Source organism: Vitis riparia, chromosome 5, assembly GCF_004353265.1.
Source record: "Vitis riparia cultivar Riparia Gloire de Montpellier isolate 1030 chromosome 5, EGFV_Vit.rip_1.0, whole genome shotgun sequence".
NCBI classification, from domain to species: Eukaryota; Viridiplantae; Streptophyta; class Magnoliopsida; order Vitales; family Vitaceae; genus Vitis; species Vitis riparia.
The window spans coordinates 2,706,113-2,727,748 of NC_048435.1; the positions used below are offsets into that span (position 1 = coordinate 2,706,113).

At 35.5% G+C, this 21,636-nt stretch overlaps 3 protein-coding genes across 8 annotated transcripts; 1 reads left to right on the forward strand and 2 right to left on the reverse strand.

Moving 5' to 3' along the window:
* Nucleotides 1–2,147: 2,147 nt before the first annotated feature.
* Nucleotides 2,148–3,896, forward strand: LOC117914251 (heavy metal-associated isoprenylated plant protein 35-like). The gene is made up of 4 exons (XM_034829498.1): nt 2,148–2,374; nt 2,410–2,494; nt 2,601–2,676; nt 2,861–3,896. Exons 2-4 carry the CDS (start codon nt 2,426–2,428, stop codon nt 3,562–3,564), a joined length of 849 nt encoding a protein of 282 aa, XP_034685389.1. The 5' UTR covers nt 2,148–2,374; nt 2,410–2,425; the 3' UTR covers nt 3,565–3,896.
* A 735-nt stretch (nt 3,897–4,631) lies between these two features.
* Nucleotides 4,632–9,869, reverse strand: LOC117914249 (probable protein phosphatase 2C 40). Of its 4 annotated transcripts, none has more exons than XM_034829497.1 (4): nt 9,594–9,869; nt 6,668–7,876; nt 5,510–5,774; nt 4,632–4,923 (listed from the first exon to the last, which is right to left on the reverse strand). In XM_034829497.1, the coding sequence occupies exons 2-4, from the start codon at nt 7,865–7,867 to the stop codon at nt 4,796–4,798; spliced, it is 1,593 nt and encodes a 530-aa protein (XP_034685388.1). In that variant the 5' UTR covers nt 7,868–7,876; nt 9,594–9,869; the 3' UTR covers nt 4,632–4,795. The 4 variants fall into 4 exon arrangements, with proteins under 4 accessions (XP_034685388.1, XP_034685386.1, XP_034685385.1 ...); XM_034829495.1 differs by having other exon boundaries at nt 9,397–9,869; XM_034829494.1 differs by having other exon boundaries at nt 9,402–9,868.
* A 699-nt stretch (nt 9,870–10,568) lies between these two features.
* Nucleotides 10,569–21,613, reverse strand: LOC117914252 (alanine--tRNA ligase). Of its 3 annotated transcripts, none has more exons than XM_034829501.1 (9): nt 21,457–21,613; nt 21,101–21,247; nt 20,892–21,004; nt 13,590–13,682; nt 13,018–13,120; nt 12,853–12,927; nt 12,233–12,328; nt 11,510–11,575; nt 10,569–11,228 (listed from the first exon to the last, which is right to left on the reverse strand). In XM_034829501.1, exons 1-8 carry the CDS (start codon nt 21,538–21,540, stop codon nt 11,516–11,518), a joined length of 771 nt encoding a protein of 256 aa, XP_034685392.1. In that variant the 5' UTR covers nt 21,541–21,613; the 3' UTR covers nt 10,569–11,228; nt 11,510–11,515. The 3 variants fall into 3 exon arrangements, with proteins under 3 accessions (XP_034685392.1, XP_034685391.1, XP_034685390.1); XM_034829500.1 differs by having other exon boundaries at nt 10,569–11,238; XM_034829499.1 differs by lacking the exon at nt 10,569–11,228 and having other exon boundaries at nt 11,344–11,575; nt 21,457–21,612.
* Between the last annotated feature and the right edge of the window lie 23 nt (nt 21,614–21,636).

Consider the following 21,636-nt stretch of genomic DNA (forward strand, 5'->3'; position numbering starts at 1 on the left):
TGGGTGTATGTCAGACAATAATTCATATAAATCGAACTGAAGATTATATCATGTCACACATTAAAGTATAGATGGGAATATTGGGCAAAATACAAAATTGGGTCCAATTCCAATTCCCACACATCTGGTTTGTTGGACCAAATGGTCCTACCACACATTTGCCTGTATTTATGAGGATATTCTCAAATGATCCATATATGGGCAAAAACAAATGTGGGGCCTCGTTTCATTATGGCACGTCTGTGTGTGTTGTCCCCATTATTAGGGCAAGCTGGAGGCTCCTTTTGTGCATGGCTCCCTTTACTTATATGCCAAAATTGTCCGTACAAGTTTTTGAATTTTGACCCTCTGATTGAAACGCCGGAGAAAATAGCCGCTAAATTATTAAGCTAATTATTAAATAAGTAATCACTTAATTAATTTAACAATTAAATATTAATTAATAATTCGATCAAATTAAGTTTTATACTAGGGATATAATTAACCTCTTAATTTAAAATATTTATGATTTAATGGATCTATTTATTTTAGGGAGAATTATGTTTTAGGGGTAGATGGACCCCCAAATTAACAAAAGGTCCGTGTAATTCTTCAAATTGTGTCCAATATGTCCAAGACTCAATGAAAGTATGGAAATTGAATTGAAGGATATTATCTTTCAGTATTTTCAAAAATGCCCTTTATTGATTTTGAAAAAAATTAATATTTTTGAAAAATACTTTATTTAATTTAATATTTTTAAAAAATATTTTTTATTTAATTTAATGTTTTTTAAAAATACTTTTATATAATTTAATATTTTTTTAAATACTTTTATTTAATTTAATATTTTTTAAAAATAATTTTATTTAATTTAATATTTAAAAAATTATTTAATTTAATATTTTTTTAAATAGTTTTATTTAATTTAATATTTTTGAAAAAAAATTAATTTAATATTTTTGAAAACCACTTTTATTTAATTTAGTATTTTTGAAAAAAAATATTTAACTTAATTTTATAAAATATTTTATATATATTCTTAAAGGGTATATTTGTCCGTTACTATTTTATATCCTTCAACTCAATTTGAAGAGTTATATAGAGGTTTTGTTAATTTGGGGGTCATCTACCCCTAAAACATAATTCTGCCTTTATTTTAAATCAAATTCAATTAAATGGATTAAACCTAAATTTAATAGGTTTGAATCACAATTAAGTTATTTAATATTATTATTAAATAGACTAATTTAGATAAAAATCATATTGTGTACATTTACTTAAAAATAATTTATTTATTAAATATGTTATACAAATTAAGGTGAATACAATAAAAAAACTAATTAATCCAAATCCATAAAAAAAAACTAGTTGGATCCAAATATGTTATCAAATTTAACTTTTTCATTTTTAGAGTCCAGTTGATAATGTAATTTAAAAATAATTTTTTATTTTTAAAATTTTGTAACACTATTTAATTATTATTTTTTAAAACCAATTTTTAAAACAAAGTCGAATAGAAAATAAAATTTAGATAACGAATGAAAATTATTTTTATTAGCTCTAAAAATAAAAAGAAAACATAGACCTATATGATCATATTTTCTAAAATTTGTTTTTAAAAAATATTTTTTATTTTTAATTTAAAAATAATTTTTAAAAATAAGTTTTAAAAAATATGACTAAACATTATACTCTAAAAGACGTGTGAATTTGCTATGGGTGGTTTAAGATGAATCTAAACTATAACCCATAAACATTCCACGCCAACTTTATCCAATCCTGCATTACTCTTTCTATAAAGTTAAATTTTTGTTCCTGGGATTTGAACTGGAACCTTCAGCTGCCCTTCCAAATTTTCTTTTGCGCATCCCACTTATACAACAGTCACTATCTTTTTAGAAAAAGAAGTAGACATATTTATTATATCAATAAACTTTAATTGATAAAAAAAAAAAACGAAAACTTATCTGCTGAAAAATAATAATTTTTGAAGGATCAAAATAATATAAAAAGGGAAAATTTGTTGAAATTAGATTTGATAGGTTACAGGCGGTGGATACAGAATGAGAATATGTTTATGGTTATAAAGAAATGAAGGAAAGTGGGGAGGAAGTGAGGACTGAGGACTCTAGAGCGGGGGGAAAAGGGGCCGGTTTGGTCATTTTCAGATAATACCTGAGCAGTGAGCATTTTGCACACTCACTCTCCCACTCTTTCAGTAGGAGAAGAGAGAGTACAGAGTACTGCTTTGTCCATTTCCTCTCTCAAGTCTCTTCTCACATTCATTCCTCTGCTCACCCCCCCTACATCTCTGAGTCCCTCCCTTCACTCTCTCTCTCTCTCTCTCTCTCTCTCTCCTCATTCATTCTCTCATCAACTCAATCTCTCTCTCTCTCTCTCTCCCCATTCATTCTCTCATCGACTCAATCTCTCTCTCCCCCCCATGGCTTCAACAGTAGCAGTAGCCGCAGCTGCAGCTGAAGAACCCTCTGAGCAACCCCTGAAATATAAGGTATTAATTTCCATGTTTGAACATTGGCACCGAGCCCCACTTCTTTTTTTTCCTCTCTTTTTCCCACTGTTTTACTCTTTTTGTGCTCTTTTTCTCTGTTTTTCAGACATGGGTTTTGAAAGTTTCCATGCACTGCCAAGGTTGCAAGACTAAAGTGAAGAAAGTTCTGCAGAGCATTGATGGTAATCCCCATGAAAACACTCCTCTCCTCTGTTTGGTTCCGGAGAAACTGTTGACAATTAGAACAAAACAAAAAGAAAATAGAACCCTCCACGTATTTTCTTTCCTTTTCCTCATACTAGTTTCTCAACGGCCAAACAGAAGTTAGTAGTACTCTTTTTGACGTGGTATTATCACCCTTTGCAGGTGTTTATACAATAAACATTGACCAAAAGCTACACAAAGTTACAGTTACTGGCAACGTCGACGTGGAGACCCTTATTAAGAAGCTGTTGAAGACTGGGAAACCCGCCGAGAAGTGGCCAGAGAAGCCCTCCGGCAAAGAGAAAAAGTCCGGCAAGGGCAAGAACAAAGGCAAAGAGAATGACCCAAAAAGTGAAGAAAATTGCAGCGATGGCAGCCCACCAGCGGACGCCGTCCCGAAGCTTGCCTCTGCTCAGAAGCATGGAGGTGAATCAAGTGATGATCAAGAGAAAGAGTTGAAAAATGGCGGGAAGGCGCCGGAAAAAGCTCCGGCCAGCGACCATCCGCCAGCGGTCGAGCACAAGGGCAGTGAAAGTGGTTGTGGTACTGGAAAAAGCGGTGGCGGTAAAAAGAAGAAAAAGAAAGGGCAAAAAGGTAATAATACTCAGGGTGGTCCACCGGGTTCACAGCTAAGTGGTGTACCTGCAGGCACTGGATCTCCAGCTCACAATCCGGGTACGGATCAAGTAATGGGCACGATAAATCTCAGCCCTACACGTCAGGAACCGTGCCCGTACCCGCCAACCTTTTTCCCCCACCAGATTTATGTTGCAAGTTACAGTACGGCCCACCATAGCATAAGCCCTTATCCTTACACTTTCGAGATTTTCAGCGACGAAAACCCGAATAGCTGTTCCATTATATAATGATCAGCATACGCATGACGTCTGTCTAGAATGCAATGAATATAAACATATGAATTTGTCAACAGTCTCAGATGCAATTCTACAAAATTTGAGCTTTGAGTTAAGAAATCAGGTGAAGCTTGCTTTGGGCTTATGGTAAGTATTTTGTTTGGCCCTTTTTGTCCTAGGGTAATGGTAACTTTTTGTAGTGCCAAGTCTCTCCAATGTAAGGTGGTCTTCTCTTCTTATGTTAAGATGAGTTTTTGTGAGTAATGTTTGATGTTGAATGTATCATGAGGTTTTAGAAAGGGAAGAAATATGAAGAAATGGAAAATTTCAAGACATAAACCAAACTCATGGCAACACTTTGTTCTCATGAAGCAGTAAGAATCTGAAAGTTGGAATCATATCTAGTAGTGGAGCTCAATATGCGGAACATTTTATCCATTACCTCATCTTTCTTTTAAGTGAAGAATATATCTTTATTGCAAACCTCGAATGGCATATTTGACAAATCTTTTCATACACTCTCCTAAGAATTGATTCCCATGAGATTCTCTCTCTCTCTCTCTCTCTCTCTCTCTTTATATACTAAAATTTAATATGTACCTGTGAAAATGAAGCATTCAGCACTGAAGACTGCTTAGTCTCAATAAAAAACTATATTTTCCCACTAAACAAACATGTTGAGTAGGTAGAATGAAGTTCAAATGCAATTTTTGCTAACATCCTCAAGGATCTTTCGACTGCGACCACTAAAAGCATCTTGCTGAAAAACCAATCAAATAACATGGTAGCAGAAACACTGAGGAATCATGTGTCTTCAATAGTGTTTCCACTTTCAGAAGCTTGAAAAGCTGAGAAACCATCCTTTTAGAAGCTTGAAAAGTTGAGAAGCCGTGAGGATGGTGTTATGAGGACAGCAAGTGGGGTTCATATTGACCTAAAAGGCAAAGACAAGATGAGACATATTGGGTCATTCATAAGGGCATATCTCAGCAGGAGGATCACTTGACTGTTTCTCTGGGAATTTTCTCAGGTAACAGATTCCTGCAAACATATACCTTGCTTACCTCTGTGAAATTTTCTCAAGGAAAATCATACTTCATGTATTGAGGTGATCATTCCATAAAGAATTGGTAATATATTTCTGGACTGGGTTTGAGTCATTATATACAACACAAGCTACACTTCCAAATTGAAGACTGTCTTACAAACTATTAGAAGGCAGAAAACAGATACAGAAAATAAATTATAGGCAAGTTGATGCCTTTGAAGTGCGGTGATTTGTTCCAAGGATGATCACAATTACAGTCACATCATCATGGTATTTCCTTCTCCTACCAGCTGGGATACTCATTAATTCTTCCATACTGAAACCTGCAGTGAAATAATACCCTTTTTTTAAGCCATGGGCACTGAAACATACACTTAATTACAATTTCCAGCAAGGAAATTGACAGCATCAACTGAAGGCAAGTTTAAGGTTGTCTGTTAATAGTGTTATTCTAACACATTTTTAATGTTGTTCTTTTGTTTCCTATTTTAACGTATGAAACTTTCAAGTAGAAAATTTTACATGTTTGAAAATTCAATATATCATCATCTTAGTTCACTTGGCTCGATATGTTTGACAGATTTTACTACCAGGAATAGGAGTGTGTACATGTTTTGGAAGAAGATAACTTCCTAGAAAACAAGTCTCTTATTTCATTTTCAAGAATTGTATGCTGTTTTCAGCAAAGTATCAGTTTTCCTATCTTTCAAGCACCATTCTGATGGGAGTTTTGTGAGAATATTCCCCAAAAGACGTTCACCTCACAAAGATTCAGAAGAATGCTAAATTCAAAACATTAGAACATATTTGCAGAAATGAAAGATAGAGCATGGTTACAGATGAACAACTTGGAATAGAATGGAGAATTCTCTGAAATGAAACACAAGGCTAAGATATCTAGGATTGTACCTGCACAATCTGCTGCTCTCAGTACTAGTTGTTCCAACAGAAACTTTGCTGGATCACCAGAAGGATTGGTCAAAATATAAGAATGGACAAGCTCTACCGCCTCATCATTGCTGAAGAAGTCAAACAAACCATCACTCCCAACTATAACAAAATGATCGGACTTTGAGATATTGTGGACATTCAATGATGGCTGTGTAGAGATATATGGAGGACTTAAGAGGTTACGAACTCGAAGAATACCCATCAAAGCATCATTCAGTTTTTTCTGCAGAAAGAAGCCATAAAGGAAAGAAGTTAACAAAAGAACAGCAACTCATGAGAGAATATGTAAACATGCATGCAGTAGACTACATCCATTAGTTCCCACCTACAACTCTCATTATCCAAAACCAACACAAAACGTTTTATTGTGTCGACAGAAGCTTTAATGCAAACAATGATAGTTCAAAAACACAAAGATAAGACAATCCACACAAAGGTATACAAAGTTTTAATGTGGTTCGGCCAAACATGCCTACATTGCTCCACCAGATGTCTCCTATTCTCCCTCACATCTCTATTCACTTCTTATAGTTTTTATAGGTTCATCTTCATCTCATGACTTTTTCCCCTCATAACCTAGAATATTTATAAAGATATTCCTAATAACTTTCTTTATTCTATAAGGATATCTAATATTACAATAACAAATCAACTTAGGAGATATTCTAGAGAATATTCATTACAAAAAGGAATTTACACTAATTAGGAATTTGAGACACTTTCCAACACATTTTGTGATTTTTGGAATGAAATGAGGGAAGAGAACTTTCCCTCTCCATTTATATCCTCCATGACATGTGTAACATTCACAAACAGGGCTGCACAAAGAAACAAACTACAGCTATTGATATATTGGATCTCTTATGGCAATGCATTTTTCCAAGCTATGATAAAGAGTTCATTTCCTCTATCATAAAGGAATTCTGGTTCACCAAACAATAATAAGACCATGTCATGAAAGTATGAAGTGGCACTTTTCTTTTTTGTAGACATGAAGCATGAGTAGGGGTAACTTATAATTGTTAATTCTCCTCAGAAACATAATCACAAGCTATGATCTGGCATATAATGTTTGTTGGCCTAATACAGGGGCCTATCAAAATAAAATATACTAACCTGTTTCAGGTAACCAACTCCCAATGCACGAGTAACCTTCAATTTTCCTTTTACTCTCCCACCAACGATTACTGAGGGATCATCAGGATGATCACATAGAAGCTGATTTCTTTCAACTTCATTATCAACAGTATGACTGTCTGTGAGCTGGATGGCTTTCAATCTCTCATCCTCATTCATGTAATCTTTAGTATATGTTGCCAATACAGCTCTACTGTCTCCTAAATTTACCGTGTACAAATCGTTTCCTATGAGAAGCACAACCAAAACACAAGACCCAACAGACACTAAATCAGGGCGATCTTCCATTTCCTGCTCAACCATGTATAAGAAATCATGTTCTGCCTGACTGAGAGAACGTTGGAGGCTATCAAGCACTCTATGCCTAAACGAATCAGATATCGCTTCCATTTTGGCACATGGTCCTTTCCTGGTGAAATTGTCAACACCTAAATCCTTGCTGCTGTCAAATTTTGAAACAATTTTTTCCACATGGCTTAAATTACCATCATCTAGAATATTTTGGAGGGAACCATCCAAACCTAAACCATTGGAAGTTCTAACAAACTCCTGTTCTGATTCCCAGTCCGATAAATTAAAGTAGCATACAATAGTTTCATACAATGTTCCAGCCAGAAAATCAGCTGCATCTCTTCCATTGAATCCATCATAGATTGCGCAAAAAAGCCACCCATTTTCTTCAGAACAGACAGCTTGAACTCTGTCTTCACCAGCAGCTCCACCTGCCACTTGAACTTCCATAGCATTTAGGAAACCATCACTTCTGGAAGGAGCACTCATGGATTTCAATGAATAGGAATCATTTTCAAGAGCCTCACTTTGTGTGGATGGACTGCAACTTAAATTTGACAGACTACTTTGTAGAGAAGATGATAAGATATCCAACTTTGAAAGGGATGGTGAAGAGGGAACCCTGCGAAATGAATTGGGGGAATCCCAACTAGGAAGTTTTTCTGCCCCAATTAAACCATTGCAGATATTTGTGTTTGCCAATGTGGCATTGGCGCTTAAGGCAGCCCCAGATAAGCAAGAGAAACTGCTGGTTCTTCGGACATTAATCCTAGGCATGATTTCATATCCATTGGAAACCTCACAAGGAATACCTTTGTTGCCATTACATTGATAGCCAAAACTTACTTTAATATCTCCTTTAGGACTGTCCGTTAGTTCTTCTTCCATGATTTTTGGCTGCAACAGTATAAATATCTCTGTGGTTAATTTTTTTAACATAAAGGAAAACCACAAGTTGCATTTTAAGCAACAAAATATACAGTTCTTTTAATCAACTAATTTTACAAATTATACATGCTTTTCATAACAACATGACAAGTTCATATTATCATACCACGAATAAGTCCCAATAATAGGCTGAACATCCAAAACATTTTAACATGCAGAAATGCATACAGCCAACAGAAATGTGTAATAAGAGAGTTCATGCTTTTGCATATTTATACAAGAAAAAGCTAATTGAGTTTTAATACATGATAATTGAGTTAAAATTGCAAATTCCAAATTTAGCTCAATATTAAGATTTTCCATGTGCCGAAGCCTTTTTAACGCAAACTTCATGTAGGATAGGACCTCATCAGGCTTCATCAGTTAACTGCAAGCTTATATAACATTTTAGGACTGAACTGAACCAAGCCTCAAAATTCCAACTACTTCAGTTGGCTAAACATTCTTTTCTGCCATTCAGCTTCATGGAGAGCCTTATCCTCCTTTAAAGCATAGAACATCCTGCTGTCTAACTACATCATTCATTTTCAGAAATTAAACAAATAATAGATAGTGGTCATGGCAGTGCCCCTTGGCCCAAATTCCTCTATCTAAACAAGACAACAAATATGATGAGACTGCTTTTATTATGGTGGGTGTCTAGTTTTTTTGTATTTTTGGGCCAAAACAAAACAGATATCCCCAAGTTCATTGAAACACACCAAAATCCATGAACACCACAAAAAAGAAACCAAAAAAAAAAAAAAGTCCATTAAACGAATCAACTAGAAGAGTTTATTGAGAAAAAGGTGAGAACAAGATACAAATTCAAGCATGAAACTCTATTTATATCAAAGGATATAATTTCCCAAAGCATTCATAAGTTCCTTGATGGGTACTGTCAACAGCATACACTAATGATCCGTTACACCAAAACAAAAACAAAAACTAAAACTGGATCAATCAAAATCAGAGCTTCTATTGGCATTAAACAACAGCTAAACAGAACAAAAAAGGAAAAAGAAAAATAAAAAAGGAGAACATATTAAAACACAATCAAAGAGAAACCAAAAAAAATGAAAAAGAAGAGCAGAGCATGAACTAATGGTGTAGAAAATGAAAACCCATCTTACCAGCCTGATCATTTAAATGGGTATTTGAGAACAACAAAAAGAAAAATTGAAAAAAGAAGAGGAACCGAGAAACTGTAGTGCTTTCTATTATTCGGACCTATCAAAATAGAAACTGCTTTCTATAATTCTTCAATATATACATATATGTGCGCGTAGAAAATTGTAAAAGCCAAGTCGTAATAAAACTAAAAGTATTCCACAACTCTATCAATCACCTAATAGGTTAGAATAACAAAGGAATTCCAATTAATTAGGACTCTTACGCTATTCGCAATCAAAAGAGGTAGAAATGAAAGAATGTCAATATATGCCCACAAACGCAAACATGATCAAATGGAGTCGAAAATAAAAACCCACCTTACCTTTTCGATCCTGCAAGTGGGTATCCAATCAGAAGAGGCAGAAACCAAAGAATGCTTATATACCCACAAACGTATTTACAAAAAGGGTATGCATGAAGTGTTGGGGGCAAGTGGTAGACAAGCCAAAGAGAAAAAAAAAACACACACGCACAGATCTGAGAGAGAGAAAATAGGGAGAGAATCTGAGCTCACGAATTGCGTGAAAGAGGCGGAGGATTTGAATGGCTGTGAAGACTCTGCCTAGTTTAAAGAAAAGAAATTTTGGTTGGCTTGGGCCGTCTCCACTGCCGGTATTGTCGTTTCCAAGTTGGACGTGGATTATTCGATTAAAATAGATGAAATCTTCCCTTTTCTAACAGTAGTTTGGATATTCATGAAGTATGTGTCCAGATAACCTAAAGTATCTCTTCTTCCGGTTTTCCGGTCAAAAAACAACCTCACCTAAACTATCCCTCCCGGTTTTCCGGTCAAGAACAACCTCGATGAAGACGCGTAGGTGCGCTATTTTGAAGTCTGGATGGTAACTTTTCATGAATTTCTCATCTGTCACAGAGTGTGTTTTGTAGTCAAAACGTTTTGTCTACAAGTATTTTTACAAAAAAAAGTCATTTATCAATTTTTTTAAAAAAAAATATTTTCTAAAATTTATCAAATACCTATTTTTTTTATAAAAAAAAACTACCTTCTAAAATAAAAATATTTTTCAGAATCACGAGATCTAATCCTTTATCATTTTTCAACCCTAAAAAAATATTCTTTTTGAACAGAAAAAGTCTTTATCTTTTTTTGTAAAAATAATATTTTTTTAAAAACACGTGTATTTAAATAAATATATTAAATAATATTTATGAATTATTAAGATGTAGAATTTTTCATTCCTTTTAATTAATTATTTCTTTTTCTTTCTTTTTTTTTTTTTTTTTTTTTTTTTAACTATCGCCTTTTCATTTAATTACAGATGGACCATTGTAACACACGTCACATCATTTCCTTTGTGGTTCGGGAACGCGGCTGTTTGCTCCCCATTTTTGGGTAATTAAGATTCTGTTTGATTTAGGTTTGGAGCTTCAATAATACTAAAAGCACGAGAAGTACACGAAACCTCAAGCGTGAAAATTAGAATATGGAAAAATGGGAATACGCGTTAAGACTCATAATAAAAGGTTGAAAGAGAGAGCAAAAAACGCAGGCTTTAGTTCTGCTCCAATACATATTTATAGTATTGAGAAATGGGATCAAATGGATGGGGGTTCAAGGTCCTCTGGTGGCATGTAGATCACACAAGCTTCAGCTTGGTGGTTCACCACAGCAGGTCGGGTGTGATTTTTGAGGAGGGCTCAGCATCCATGACCATAGGTTTTTACGATATTTTCTACAAGGGGAGAGACAATTTCGTGCCCATTTCTCGGTTTTTTTTCCCCTTCACTGGCTGCCCATTATCAAAGAATCTATAGGCCGCCAGGTGGGGCTGGGGATTGAGACCCTTAGAGAGGTTGCAGCCCCAAAACCATAGAGAATGAATCTAATGTGTGGACCCAATTCGTACGTCTGCCAAGTACACTAAGCCCCACAATATGATGATAGGGACGTTTCGAATTACTATAACCGCACAATAATCGTTAAGACTTTCTGATTCATGTCTTATCCCTTTGAATGATCTGAGACTCTGAGGCAACCCGACGCCTGAGAATTTGAACAAGGACCTGAAACTACCGTTCAACTCGACATATCGAGTAAAGTCAATTCTGTTGTGCGTCCATTCTGAACCAACCATCAGCTTCCATGTCCATTTCGGGTTTATTTCCTTCCTCCCATCACTTGATTTTTCTACACAAGTCTTATGTAAAAAAACGATACTATTATTTAATTTTATATCCTTTTAAATTTTAAAATTTTCTTTTCTAGAAACTTTTCTGCAAAAATATCTCAACATCATTCCCACTGAACGCTCTAGAACTGTTCCTTTTTCTTTATCTTTTAAGAAACTCTGCAGCCCTGAATAGATTAAGATGTTTTGGGTATAACAAGTGAAGTTTCATACAGTATTTTCTTCTTTGGTAAATACAAAGGTAAAGCATGAATGCAGCAGAAAAAGTAGGGTGAAATACCAAGAATCAGGAGCCAATGGTGTAATATACTTTTGTGACTCCCTTCTTTGTCCGAATTCGAGTAACCTGAACAGGAATTACAAGATATGAGCTACATCAAGTTGAAAAAATCTACTACCTAAAGAATTTCCAAATTCCAACCAAATTCAAGATTAGAATTCTAGAACATGAATGATTCGGCCCCTAAAGCTAAAGACCACAATTTACAACCCCACAAGAATGTTAGACAGCTTAAAATTTCACAAGCAGCGAAGAAAAGGCATCAGTTTTCAACCCATTAAACAGTCATTAATAAGCATACTCCACCATACAACATAAGATAAGACTGAAAAAAGGAATTTTCATAAAATTCAGGCGGACGCCTTGGCCATCACTATCATCAATTTTACCTTTCATTTTTCTTAATCGGGTTTATTATGGAAGTAAGGCAGATCTAACCTAATTTTGTTATTTCAATTCTCTGACAGAACATATTTGTTATATGCATAATATCCTAAAATTTGGTGGAAAGAAGAGAACTAGTTTCAACAAGACTAGAGATCATAGCTGATAATGATTAATGGGACTCATCCCAATATGTTATCTTGATACTGCAAAGTGTGACAAAACGGTGAAATCAGTGAACTGTACTGCTTTCTTCTTAACCTAGAAACGTAAAAAGATGCAACGTCTGAGTTCCAGGCACAAGAGGACAAAGTCAAACATCAGCACATATGAAATCACCTTCATGCTTATGATCTCTGAAATATCGGAAACATGAGTCCCTCCACAAGGGCAGCCAGGATTGTCTCCAAGCTTTAAAATACGAGGATTGCTGCTCTGCATGGTGGCAAGGACAGATAAGTTAGTTTTTGAAAATGGCCACAACTAGTTCATATAGCACCCAGAGTTGATAAAAGAATAAATCAGCAAGCAATGGAACAGATAATCAGAATCAGCATACTGCAAGGCCTGATATGGGATACCGCAATTTGTTACAACAGAATATTTTCTGGATCTGTTCTTCAAAATGAAAACAAAAATGAACACGATCAAATTAGACTGTCCATGCATGAGCCCTACCCTGGATTTTTCAAACAGAAAAGTAGATTTACTAGATGGAATAGCAACAAATCCACAGGGGAATGGTTGCAATTGTTGGACCTTTATAGAAGTGAAGACTAATCAGGTGGTTCAACTCAACCTAATCTCCTCATACATATTTGATAAACATCTTTAAAGCTAAGTCATTACAATATCTTTCATTATAAAGGCTAATTTATGTCATATGGGCAATATATTCTTCATGAAGTACAGCAGAATAGGAATGGAAATTGCTACAATATTTGTTATAGAATACTGACCTTAGGTATATAATCAGGAAGGCAACCACCACAAAGTTCCACAGCTTCTGCATATGGTAAAACAACAGCAGAAACCTGAAAGAAAGAGATAGAAGTGTTTCAAAAAGGACACAGTATATAGAGTATGTGAATTTAACCAGAAAGAAAAAAAAAATTGAAACATACTTTTCCCCCTCTAGAAATCAATGCATTAGCATCTAGCTCCAACTCCTTTTGCTTGCCTTGCAGTTCATTCTGTGGAACCACACCTTTATATTCAACAAATGGTCTGGAAAATGGAAATTTTCATTAATTCCAGTTCCAAGAAAACAGATTAAGAAGCAAAAGTAACTTTGAATATACATCAGTCAAATGTTAATGTATCTATAATTTTCTAGTTTTTGTTTTTTTAATAAAGAAGAGTATCACCTGGTTAATTACACTAATATCTCCATCACATTGATCCCTACATGGAAGCCTCTTAGCAAACCACATTGTTTTTCTAAGCCTCTAAGAGGTCTATTGATGATTGAAAAAGTCGTTTTAATGACTCAAAAATAGGAAAAAGAAATTAATTGACTACTTGTGGGTCTCTAGGACATTTTGAGATAATAAAAAAAAACCCTATATAAAACATGAGACAAACAAAAACATATATTTATCCCTTCTTCATACAATTAAAGTGCACATCAATTATGGGTCTCTAATATTCTTTATATAGTATGAAATTCACACTTTACAACTTGTTTAAAACATACCCATCAGGAAAATGGTAGCCTTTTCCTGGCTCTAAATTTCCTAATCCCGCAGTCTGCATGCATATGTCTAGCAAATGCCCAGCTGAGTGGAGCCTGCACAAAACAAAGTCAAGAGATGATAAATAATAGTAGTAACTTGGTTTTCAACAATCACTTTCCTTTTCATACCGATTCTTATATAGACTCAACCTTGAAGGTCACGTATCCAACTTTTGCTTACATTTAGTAACATGAAGCATCAAGACTTATTTTTGGGAGCATGGGGCAATCCCATGTTATAACAATTGGCCCTTGTAATGCTGTCTCCGATGGAGGCAGTTACAAATCCAACAACTTGGAATGACCTCACAATCAACTCAGACTTCAATCAACATAAGATTTCAAAAGGGGTACCACACTATTCCCCCCACTAGTAATTTTGGGTGGTTGTTGCACATAGTATCACTTACATACACCATGTGAACTTCCATATTACACTGCACATGTCAACACTAACCGATGGTGCATAATGGGTGCATTTATTGCGATATGAAAAGGCACACCCCTCAAGAATTTAATACATAAAAAGTATCAAACAGTGGCAAACAAACGGCCCTCAAATGCCTGCCTTCTGGCAGATCGTCTCCCTCAGTGTTTCCACTTTTTAAGAATACTTTCAAGATCTTTACAATGTCTAGCTCCTCTCTCTCCTGTATGACTCAATTTTCCTTTGCTTGTTTTCATCTCCATTACCATTTACTACTGCAATGGCAACACAAAGAAACCTAAACACTGGTGAAAGATGTTTAGGCACCTTTATGCAGTAAACTCTGATGTGGGGTTTGAGTCATTCCCCATAATGAAGAACGATTTTGCTATACTTAGTAAAATCTGGGTCTTCATTATTCTCACTTTGAGGTAGGGCTAAGGATCCCATTTCACCTTTTGGTTTTTCTCTTCTTCCACTTCTTTAAGCTTGACTCCTATCAGGTCCATGCTTATGTAATAAGAAGTTTGATGAGCTATCTAGTCATTAATCACCTTCACAGACTAGACCTTGGCTTTCCCAATGTGTTGCTAAGGTTATGTTTGGTTCTAGAAAGTATTAAAGAAGGAAAAAAATTAAGAAAAATTCTTGTCTTGTGTTTGGTTGTACTATAAAAATATAAAAGAAAATCAAATATAATTAAACTTGGTTAAAACTTGTGCATTTTCAAATTATTTAATCTTTATATTAAAGAGTTAAAATAAGTGAAATCATTTTGAAATAGCATATAGAAATAATTTATTAACTTTAAATCTATTTTTTTATTTTTCCTCTTTTCTTCTTTCCCTTGCATTTTCCCTCAAATTTTCTAAGAACCAAACATAACTTAAACCGAAAAAGAAAATACATACTTCCTTTCTCCCCTTTGAAAATCATATTCCATAGTTCTTAATATGCCTAACTACAACAAAGGTTGTAAGAGTGGTTATATGAGGGTTTGAGGGAATTGGGACTTGACTCCCAAGATGAACTAAAGCTTTGGGATGTTCCAAAGAGTTTTGGCCAAGTTGATGGGTAGTCTTGCTAATTACAACTCACTTTTATCTTCTTACTCACAATACCTACTAGTGATAGTGATGATTGCGATGAATTCAATTACTTGCTATCTTCTAAGAAGATGTCAATATTAGTGAGGGCATTAGAAAAACCCAGCCACAAGAAATACTGGCTATTAAGGAGGAGACTAGTGAACAAGACAGTCTTCAATTTCCCAAGTGCCTATTTGGACCATCTATGCATGGACGAACCCCCTTGCCACTATAAACAAATTATTCCCTGAATTCAAGGCGCCATCAAGAAATGCATACTTCCCCTCCTCCAATACTAATTTATTCAAAATGACAAAATATATCCTACCATCCTTACCAGCAAGTGACTCGGCAATGTTCCTCAAAGGAGCAAGAAGAGAAAGAACACAACAAAAGGTTGTTCTTAGCCAAGTCATCATCAGGTTATAGGGGAAAAAAAAAGAAAGAAATCCTGCTGAAGCATCACCTAGATATCAAGAGGTTGCAAGCAAAGGTGTTGAAGAGGTTAATTTTGATGTAGCAGTAATTGAGAAAACGAACCTTCAGCATGCCTATGCAATGAATGAACAGAAGCATACAATAGTTGATCTGTAGGCCATTGGCCCAACAACTAATGCCTGTCATCGCAACCCCCAATCTAGATCTGGGCCACTAGAACGTTTATGAGGAACTTTTGCAACCATTCTTAGTTCATATTCCTAGGAAAACCCCGCTTTCCCCCTTAGCCTAAATAATGGAAATAGAGAATGCCTCAAAACTCTTTCCACCACCACTCTCAAAAATCAAAAAAAAAAAAAATGGCTATAGATGAGAGAACTTTTTTTACTTGCCTTTACTTAGGTAAACACACTTTCATAACTAACCCCTCTCTAATGCTAATGCAATTGCTATCCATTTTCACAGGCATGGTAGGGAAACTGACTGACCATGACCTTCAATGCCTAAAGCTAAGAAGAGTCTTGGCAAAGGGTAGTGAGTTGAAAGAGGTGCTATTGAAGCTAGAAGGTGAGGCCACTAAGTTTGAAAAAGTAATGAATGAACTTGATAATTTGAAGAAAAATCATGATTAAGCAGTCAGTCATCTTTCCAAGTTGTCGGAGGGGAATAAAAAACTTAAGTATGAGTTAGAAGAAGCTGGCATCAAGTCATCCCAAGGGGAAGAGCCATGCACTTCAAGAATTGCAATCCAAATCTATAGCTCAACTTAAGTCCCAAATGAGGACAGATAGAGACATTAGGTATGACATTGGCTATGGGGAATGTCAAGTAAAATATGGCATTCCTCCTTCAGATGAAGAAGTGGAACAAGCTGACAAGTCAGAAAGTGGTTCCAGGAATGGTAAAGTTGTTGCTGCTGCTGGGGACTAGTGAAAGGTGTATAGAGGAAGATTGCCAAAATTTTGCAAATTGAAAGTACGGTTACAGATATGGTATTTTGATACAATTTAATGGTTGTTAGGGGTGAGAAATAGCTTTAATCAAGGTTGCTACATTTTACTTTTGATTAAGTAATATTGCCATAAGTTAAACTTTACATCTTCACTCTCAACTAAGTGCTCATCTTTTCAAGCATTGTTAGGCATTTACATCTTACAGCTTTCCCATCTGTAACTATATAACATTCACAGGTCTTTACTGTTGACTCCATATTATAGTATAAACCTTGAATGTTGAGCATAAAAATATATTATATTGAATACACAATGATGGGGGAAAACCTTTTAAAGTTTATTCAAGGAGGAAATGGAAGACCTAAGTAAACTTTAAGTAGGATTTATATTAATTAGAATTGAATTAGGATTGGTATTTGTTGGAGTCTAATTAGGATTAGCTAGTTGAGTTATAATATAATTAGAATTTGAGTCATAATAGGTTATTAGAGTCCCAGTAGACTTTGAATGTTATAATTAGAATTAGAATCATAATAGGTTATTAGAGTCCTAGTAGACTTTGGATTTCTTAGAGAAGCCTATAAATAGGCTAATCAATGTAAATCAAAATGATAATTGATATTAATAATATTATGTTTTTTTTCATTGCAAGGTTGCAACCATCAATGGTGAGACTCCATTGATTTTCTTCTAAGTGAGACTCCTAGAAAGCTTTAGTGAGACTCTAAGGTTTTTAATCTTTTCTTCGTTGTTTTTTCTTTTTCTCTATTTCTTATCTTATATTTTTCTCTACCATAAAATTTATTCTTTATTCCTCTTCTTACACCTAAAAATAAAACCCTAGTCCACCTACCCTTGAGTGTAGGCAACCATCCTAGGGTTGTCCTACATCACATACGCCATTTCTCATATTTGGCTAACCAACTATAATACTTAGCTTCTCAAATAAACCTAACTTCTAATAATCTCCTCAACTTCTTGATTGACCATTTTCCACTTCTCAAATGATTACTTCTAATACCTTAGTAGATTGGTGAACAATTCTGATCCACATTAAGCTAATGAACTACGATGGAGGGATCAATTCCTCTCATATCCTACAACCTCCAAACGAATACATGTTGATTAGGTGATAGAAAATTGATCGGCTCAGACCTTTCATGCGGTTGTAACTATATCCCGTTTAACAGTTCTTTCAGTCTGAATGATCAACACTATTCACCTTCTCTCTATCTTTTACAGCAAAGAAAGAGTCCCCTCTTTTTCTTGACACCTATAATAATTGCTATAAGTATCTCCGAGTATTTCCATCACCCCTGTAGTTATTGGAAAAAGTACCTTCTGATGATAAGTAGATAAGACAACACACATCCAATGAATCTATCCCCTTCATATTTCCCATCACCCCTTGATTTATTAGAAAAAGTACCTTATTATGAAACCAAGGTTTGGTTAATCTCGATTTTGATGATAACAAACCAAGATTTAGAACTAATGATTTTATTTCAAGTGTGATTAGGCAAGATGATTTCCAAAGTGATAATCACAAAGACAAATCAAGCCAAAGAGAAATCATGAAAAAGAAGAAAACTTCAAAGAGAAGTGTTTTTCAAGACCCAAGCTTCATAAGATCTCTTTGTAAGGTTGTTGTGCACTAGGATTTTCATGCATTTCATTCTTCACTTATGCAGCAAAATCATCCAAGAGTTATTTTGTTTTAAATATTTTAAAATTTGATGATTTCATGTTTTCAACTAAAACCTTGTGTCAAATGTTTTCCAAACTTATTTAAAAGGTTTAAAGTTGAAAAAATTGATTGTTGAGCCAAAAACAGCTCAACCGGTTGAACTAGATGAAGAACCGGTCGACCCCCACCTCAACCGGTCGAAGTCCGGTCAAGGGGCGGTTGAAGTCCAACGATCACCTGTCAAGCATTAAATGCTAACGACTAATTAACCGGTCAACCCCCAACTCGACCAATCAAACCTCCAACAGCTAGTTTGGTCTTTTTCCTCAAAAGGCTCCAATCTTCATTGTTTCATGAGCTTAACCTTCCTAAATCTTTTTTGAATATATTTGAGCTTTGGGAGAGTGTTTTTGAGTGCACCATTGTTCTAAAACTTGCATATCTTTAGTGCACCATTCAATCCTAGTTTTCTTGTATCATTTGAGCCTAAAGTTTTGTGCTAGGAGTTTGTGAAATTATTTGTATATCTTTAAGAGAAAGAATCTAAGTGTGAGGTATCACTTGAGGGATTGTTCAAGAATAGGGTATCTCTTGAGAAGTGTAAAGGGTACTTGGAGCCAAAAGTTCAAGAGGGTAGACTGGAACCATAATCCAATTGTATGGCTTAAAGGCTTGATTTGGAAGTCTTGAATTAGTAGAACCTCAAACTTGGGATTGAAGTTAGAGGAGAGTGGATGTAAGCCGGGTTGTGCCGAACCACTATAAAATCTTGTGTTTGCATTTTCTCTTCCTTACTCTTTTACTTTATATACAGTTGTCTTTATATTGTTTTTTTATATACTTGCATATAATTATCTCTTACATTCACACAATTTAAATTTACAAAAAGAGACCATCACCCTATTCACCCCCCCTCTAGGGTGATTACCGTAGGTTTGGATTAGCCTAATTTTTCTAACACTTATAATGATAAGTAGATAGGAAAACACACACTTAATGAATCTATCCCCTTCCCAAAATAGCGTCATATGGGGAAGAACATCAACTATCAAAAATCGCACCATTATTGTAACCAATCCTACACTAACAAGTAAGTAGAAACCCCCCAACTTCTAGCACCAACCAGAACATGCTACATCTCGTAGTTGGCTATTGGTAACATCAACAGCAACACCTCATTATGAGGATATACTATTGTACCCTTGGATACGAATGGGAAAACGACATCATGGTTGCTGTCTGTCGTCCTGACTGTAACAAGTCAAACATGTCGAACTTGATTAACTTCACTCATGTTGCCTAACTTTTTGGTATGCTGGCATCCTAATACTCCTTCAAGATTCAAAAAATCTTCATCATGAATCACAATATAATTCTTCTTGGTATTACAGCTCCACCTTCAGAACCTTGTGCAACTTGCCTAACTAACTGTATTTGACCACCATATTTTGCAACAAGTTGACTGAGTTTTCCACTTTTTGCACACATTTCAACAACACTTCAAGCTATGGCATTCCTCTGTACACGATGATACTTAAAATAGCAGCTTTGATTTTTTTTGGAATGGTCTCCTTCTGGTTGTTAGCCCACCAAAAGTCAGGCAAATTAACTAGCTCTTGGAAAACTTGTTCATAACTTGCATTCAACTTTGCAAACACCGCATCTCAATCTAGGGGCATCGCTTTACCTGTTTAGAAGTTGTCTCCACCTTCTTGGTTCGCATCCATCTTCCTTTTAAGTCAACATCAGAATGAATGGGCCCTCTTCTTCGCCTAGGAGTTAGTGGCAACAATCACCTTGGGTCAGAAATATGGCCAACTCCTCTTATAGACCAACATATTCACACACTCTAGTGAAAGTGTCCTTAATGTTGACACAATGTTTCTTGTGGAGTGACTTATACAAGTTGGACTTAAATGGTGACCCTGTTTTGAAGCTTATCCTCGTAGTGGAGTCATCAAACACTTTAACCTACACAAAGCTAAACTAAAACATTTTACATTGTCATGGTGCAAGCTTTCTCTCTCTGACATCCTTATACCTAACCTCATATAATATGAAATGGGCCCTCTTCTTCACCAAAGCTTTCAACTTATTCAACTGCTATTCCATTAGCCCTTTCTGTCTTTGAGGTTTGAGCATAAGACAGCATTCTCCTTATTTAGATCTTTGTTCTGCTGCATCACCAAATGCAGCCTCTACTCTTACTGATCCTATTGCTAGTTAACTTGGCTTTGCAAAAGTTACAACAAGTCACCAGCAATGAATGATATCCCTGTACTTGACTCCACCTAATGCAACATTCTTCCTTTTTAAAAAAAAATAAATCTTGACACAGATGGCGCCTAAGTGTAGGAGACAAATTGGGTTTCCAATGACCCTTTTCCTTTTCCATTCCCTTTCTTATATGGAATGAACATATCCACTTTTGCTTACATTTAGGAACGTGAAGTAACATGGGACAATCCAATGTTATCACGATTGGCCTTTGTAATGATGGCAGTTACAAATCCAACAACTCGGAATAACCCCACAACCAACTCAGACCCTAAACTTGGACTTCAATCAACATAGGATTTCAAAAGGGGTACTACAACAACAATTTTCAACCTAGCATTAGAAATTAATCAAAATTGTACTGTCAACAATCAGATTGAGGCCATTCTATACCTAGAATTGAGTTTGCGCCGGGGCTCATCCACGTGCAAAGAAACTTCCTTCCCTTTCTCGAGTTTTGATTCCAATTCCTCCTTAGAATTCTCGATAAAACCATAGTGAAATACCTATCAAAAAGCCAGACGCATTAGAAATTAGGGAAAACAGAAGTAAATGCATAAATCAGAGAACTGACAAAAAGAAATTGGATTCCAAAAACTCACTACTCCGTCCTTGGATCGAACATCCTGTACTATGAATTTGATGTCAGACTCCGAAATGGCTATGAAACCGGTGTCAGAGGGCTGACCACCACCTTGGGGATGGAAGATGGTAGAATCCAATATCAAAGCTCGTCGACCATCATCGCCCTTCCGCAAAAATGACAAAAAAAAAAACGAAAATTAAGGATCATAACAATATCCTCAAAACCTCAGTTATGAAACAGATAAACTAGCCAATACGCAACAGAACAACGTATGTCAGGAACACAAATTTTCCCCCAATTTGTAAGGGATTTTCCAGGCAACCAAAAACACAGGAAGTAAGAAAAGAAGAAAAGGAAAAAAAAAAAAAAAACCTTGAAGAAGGAGAGTAGAGTAGCGGAGGATTGGAGCAGGAACATGTGATCATAGTAGAGAAGCTTGGTAGGGCTCCAATCCATGGCTGTGTATCCACAATCCACTAACTGAGCACAGTGCCGGGTCTTATTTGAATCATACCTACACTCCTACTTCGTGGAGATCATTCGTAGAAAGAG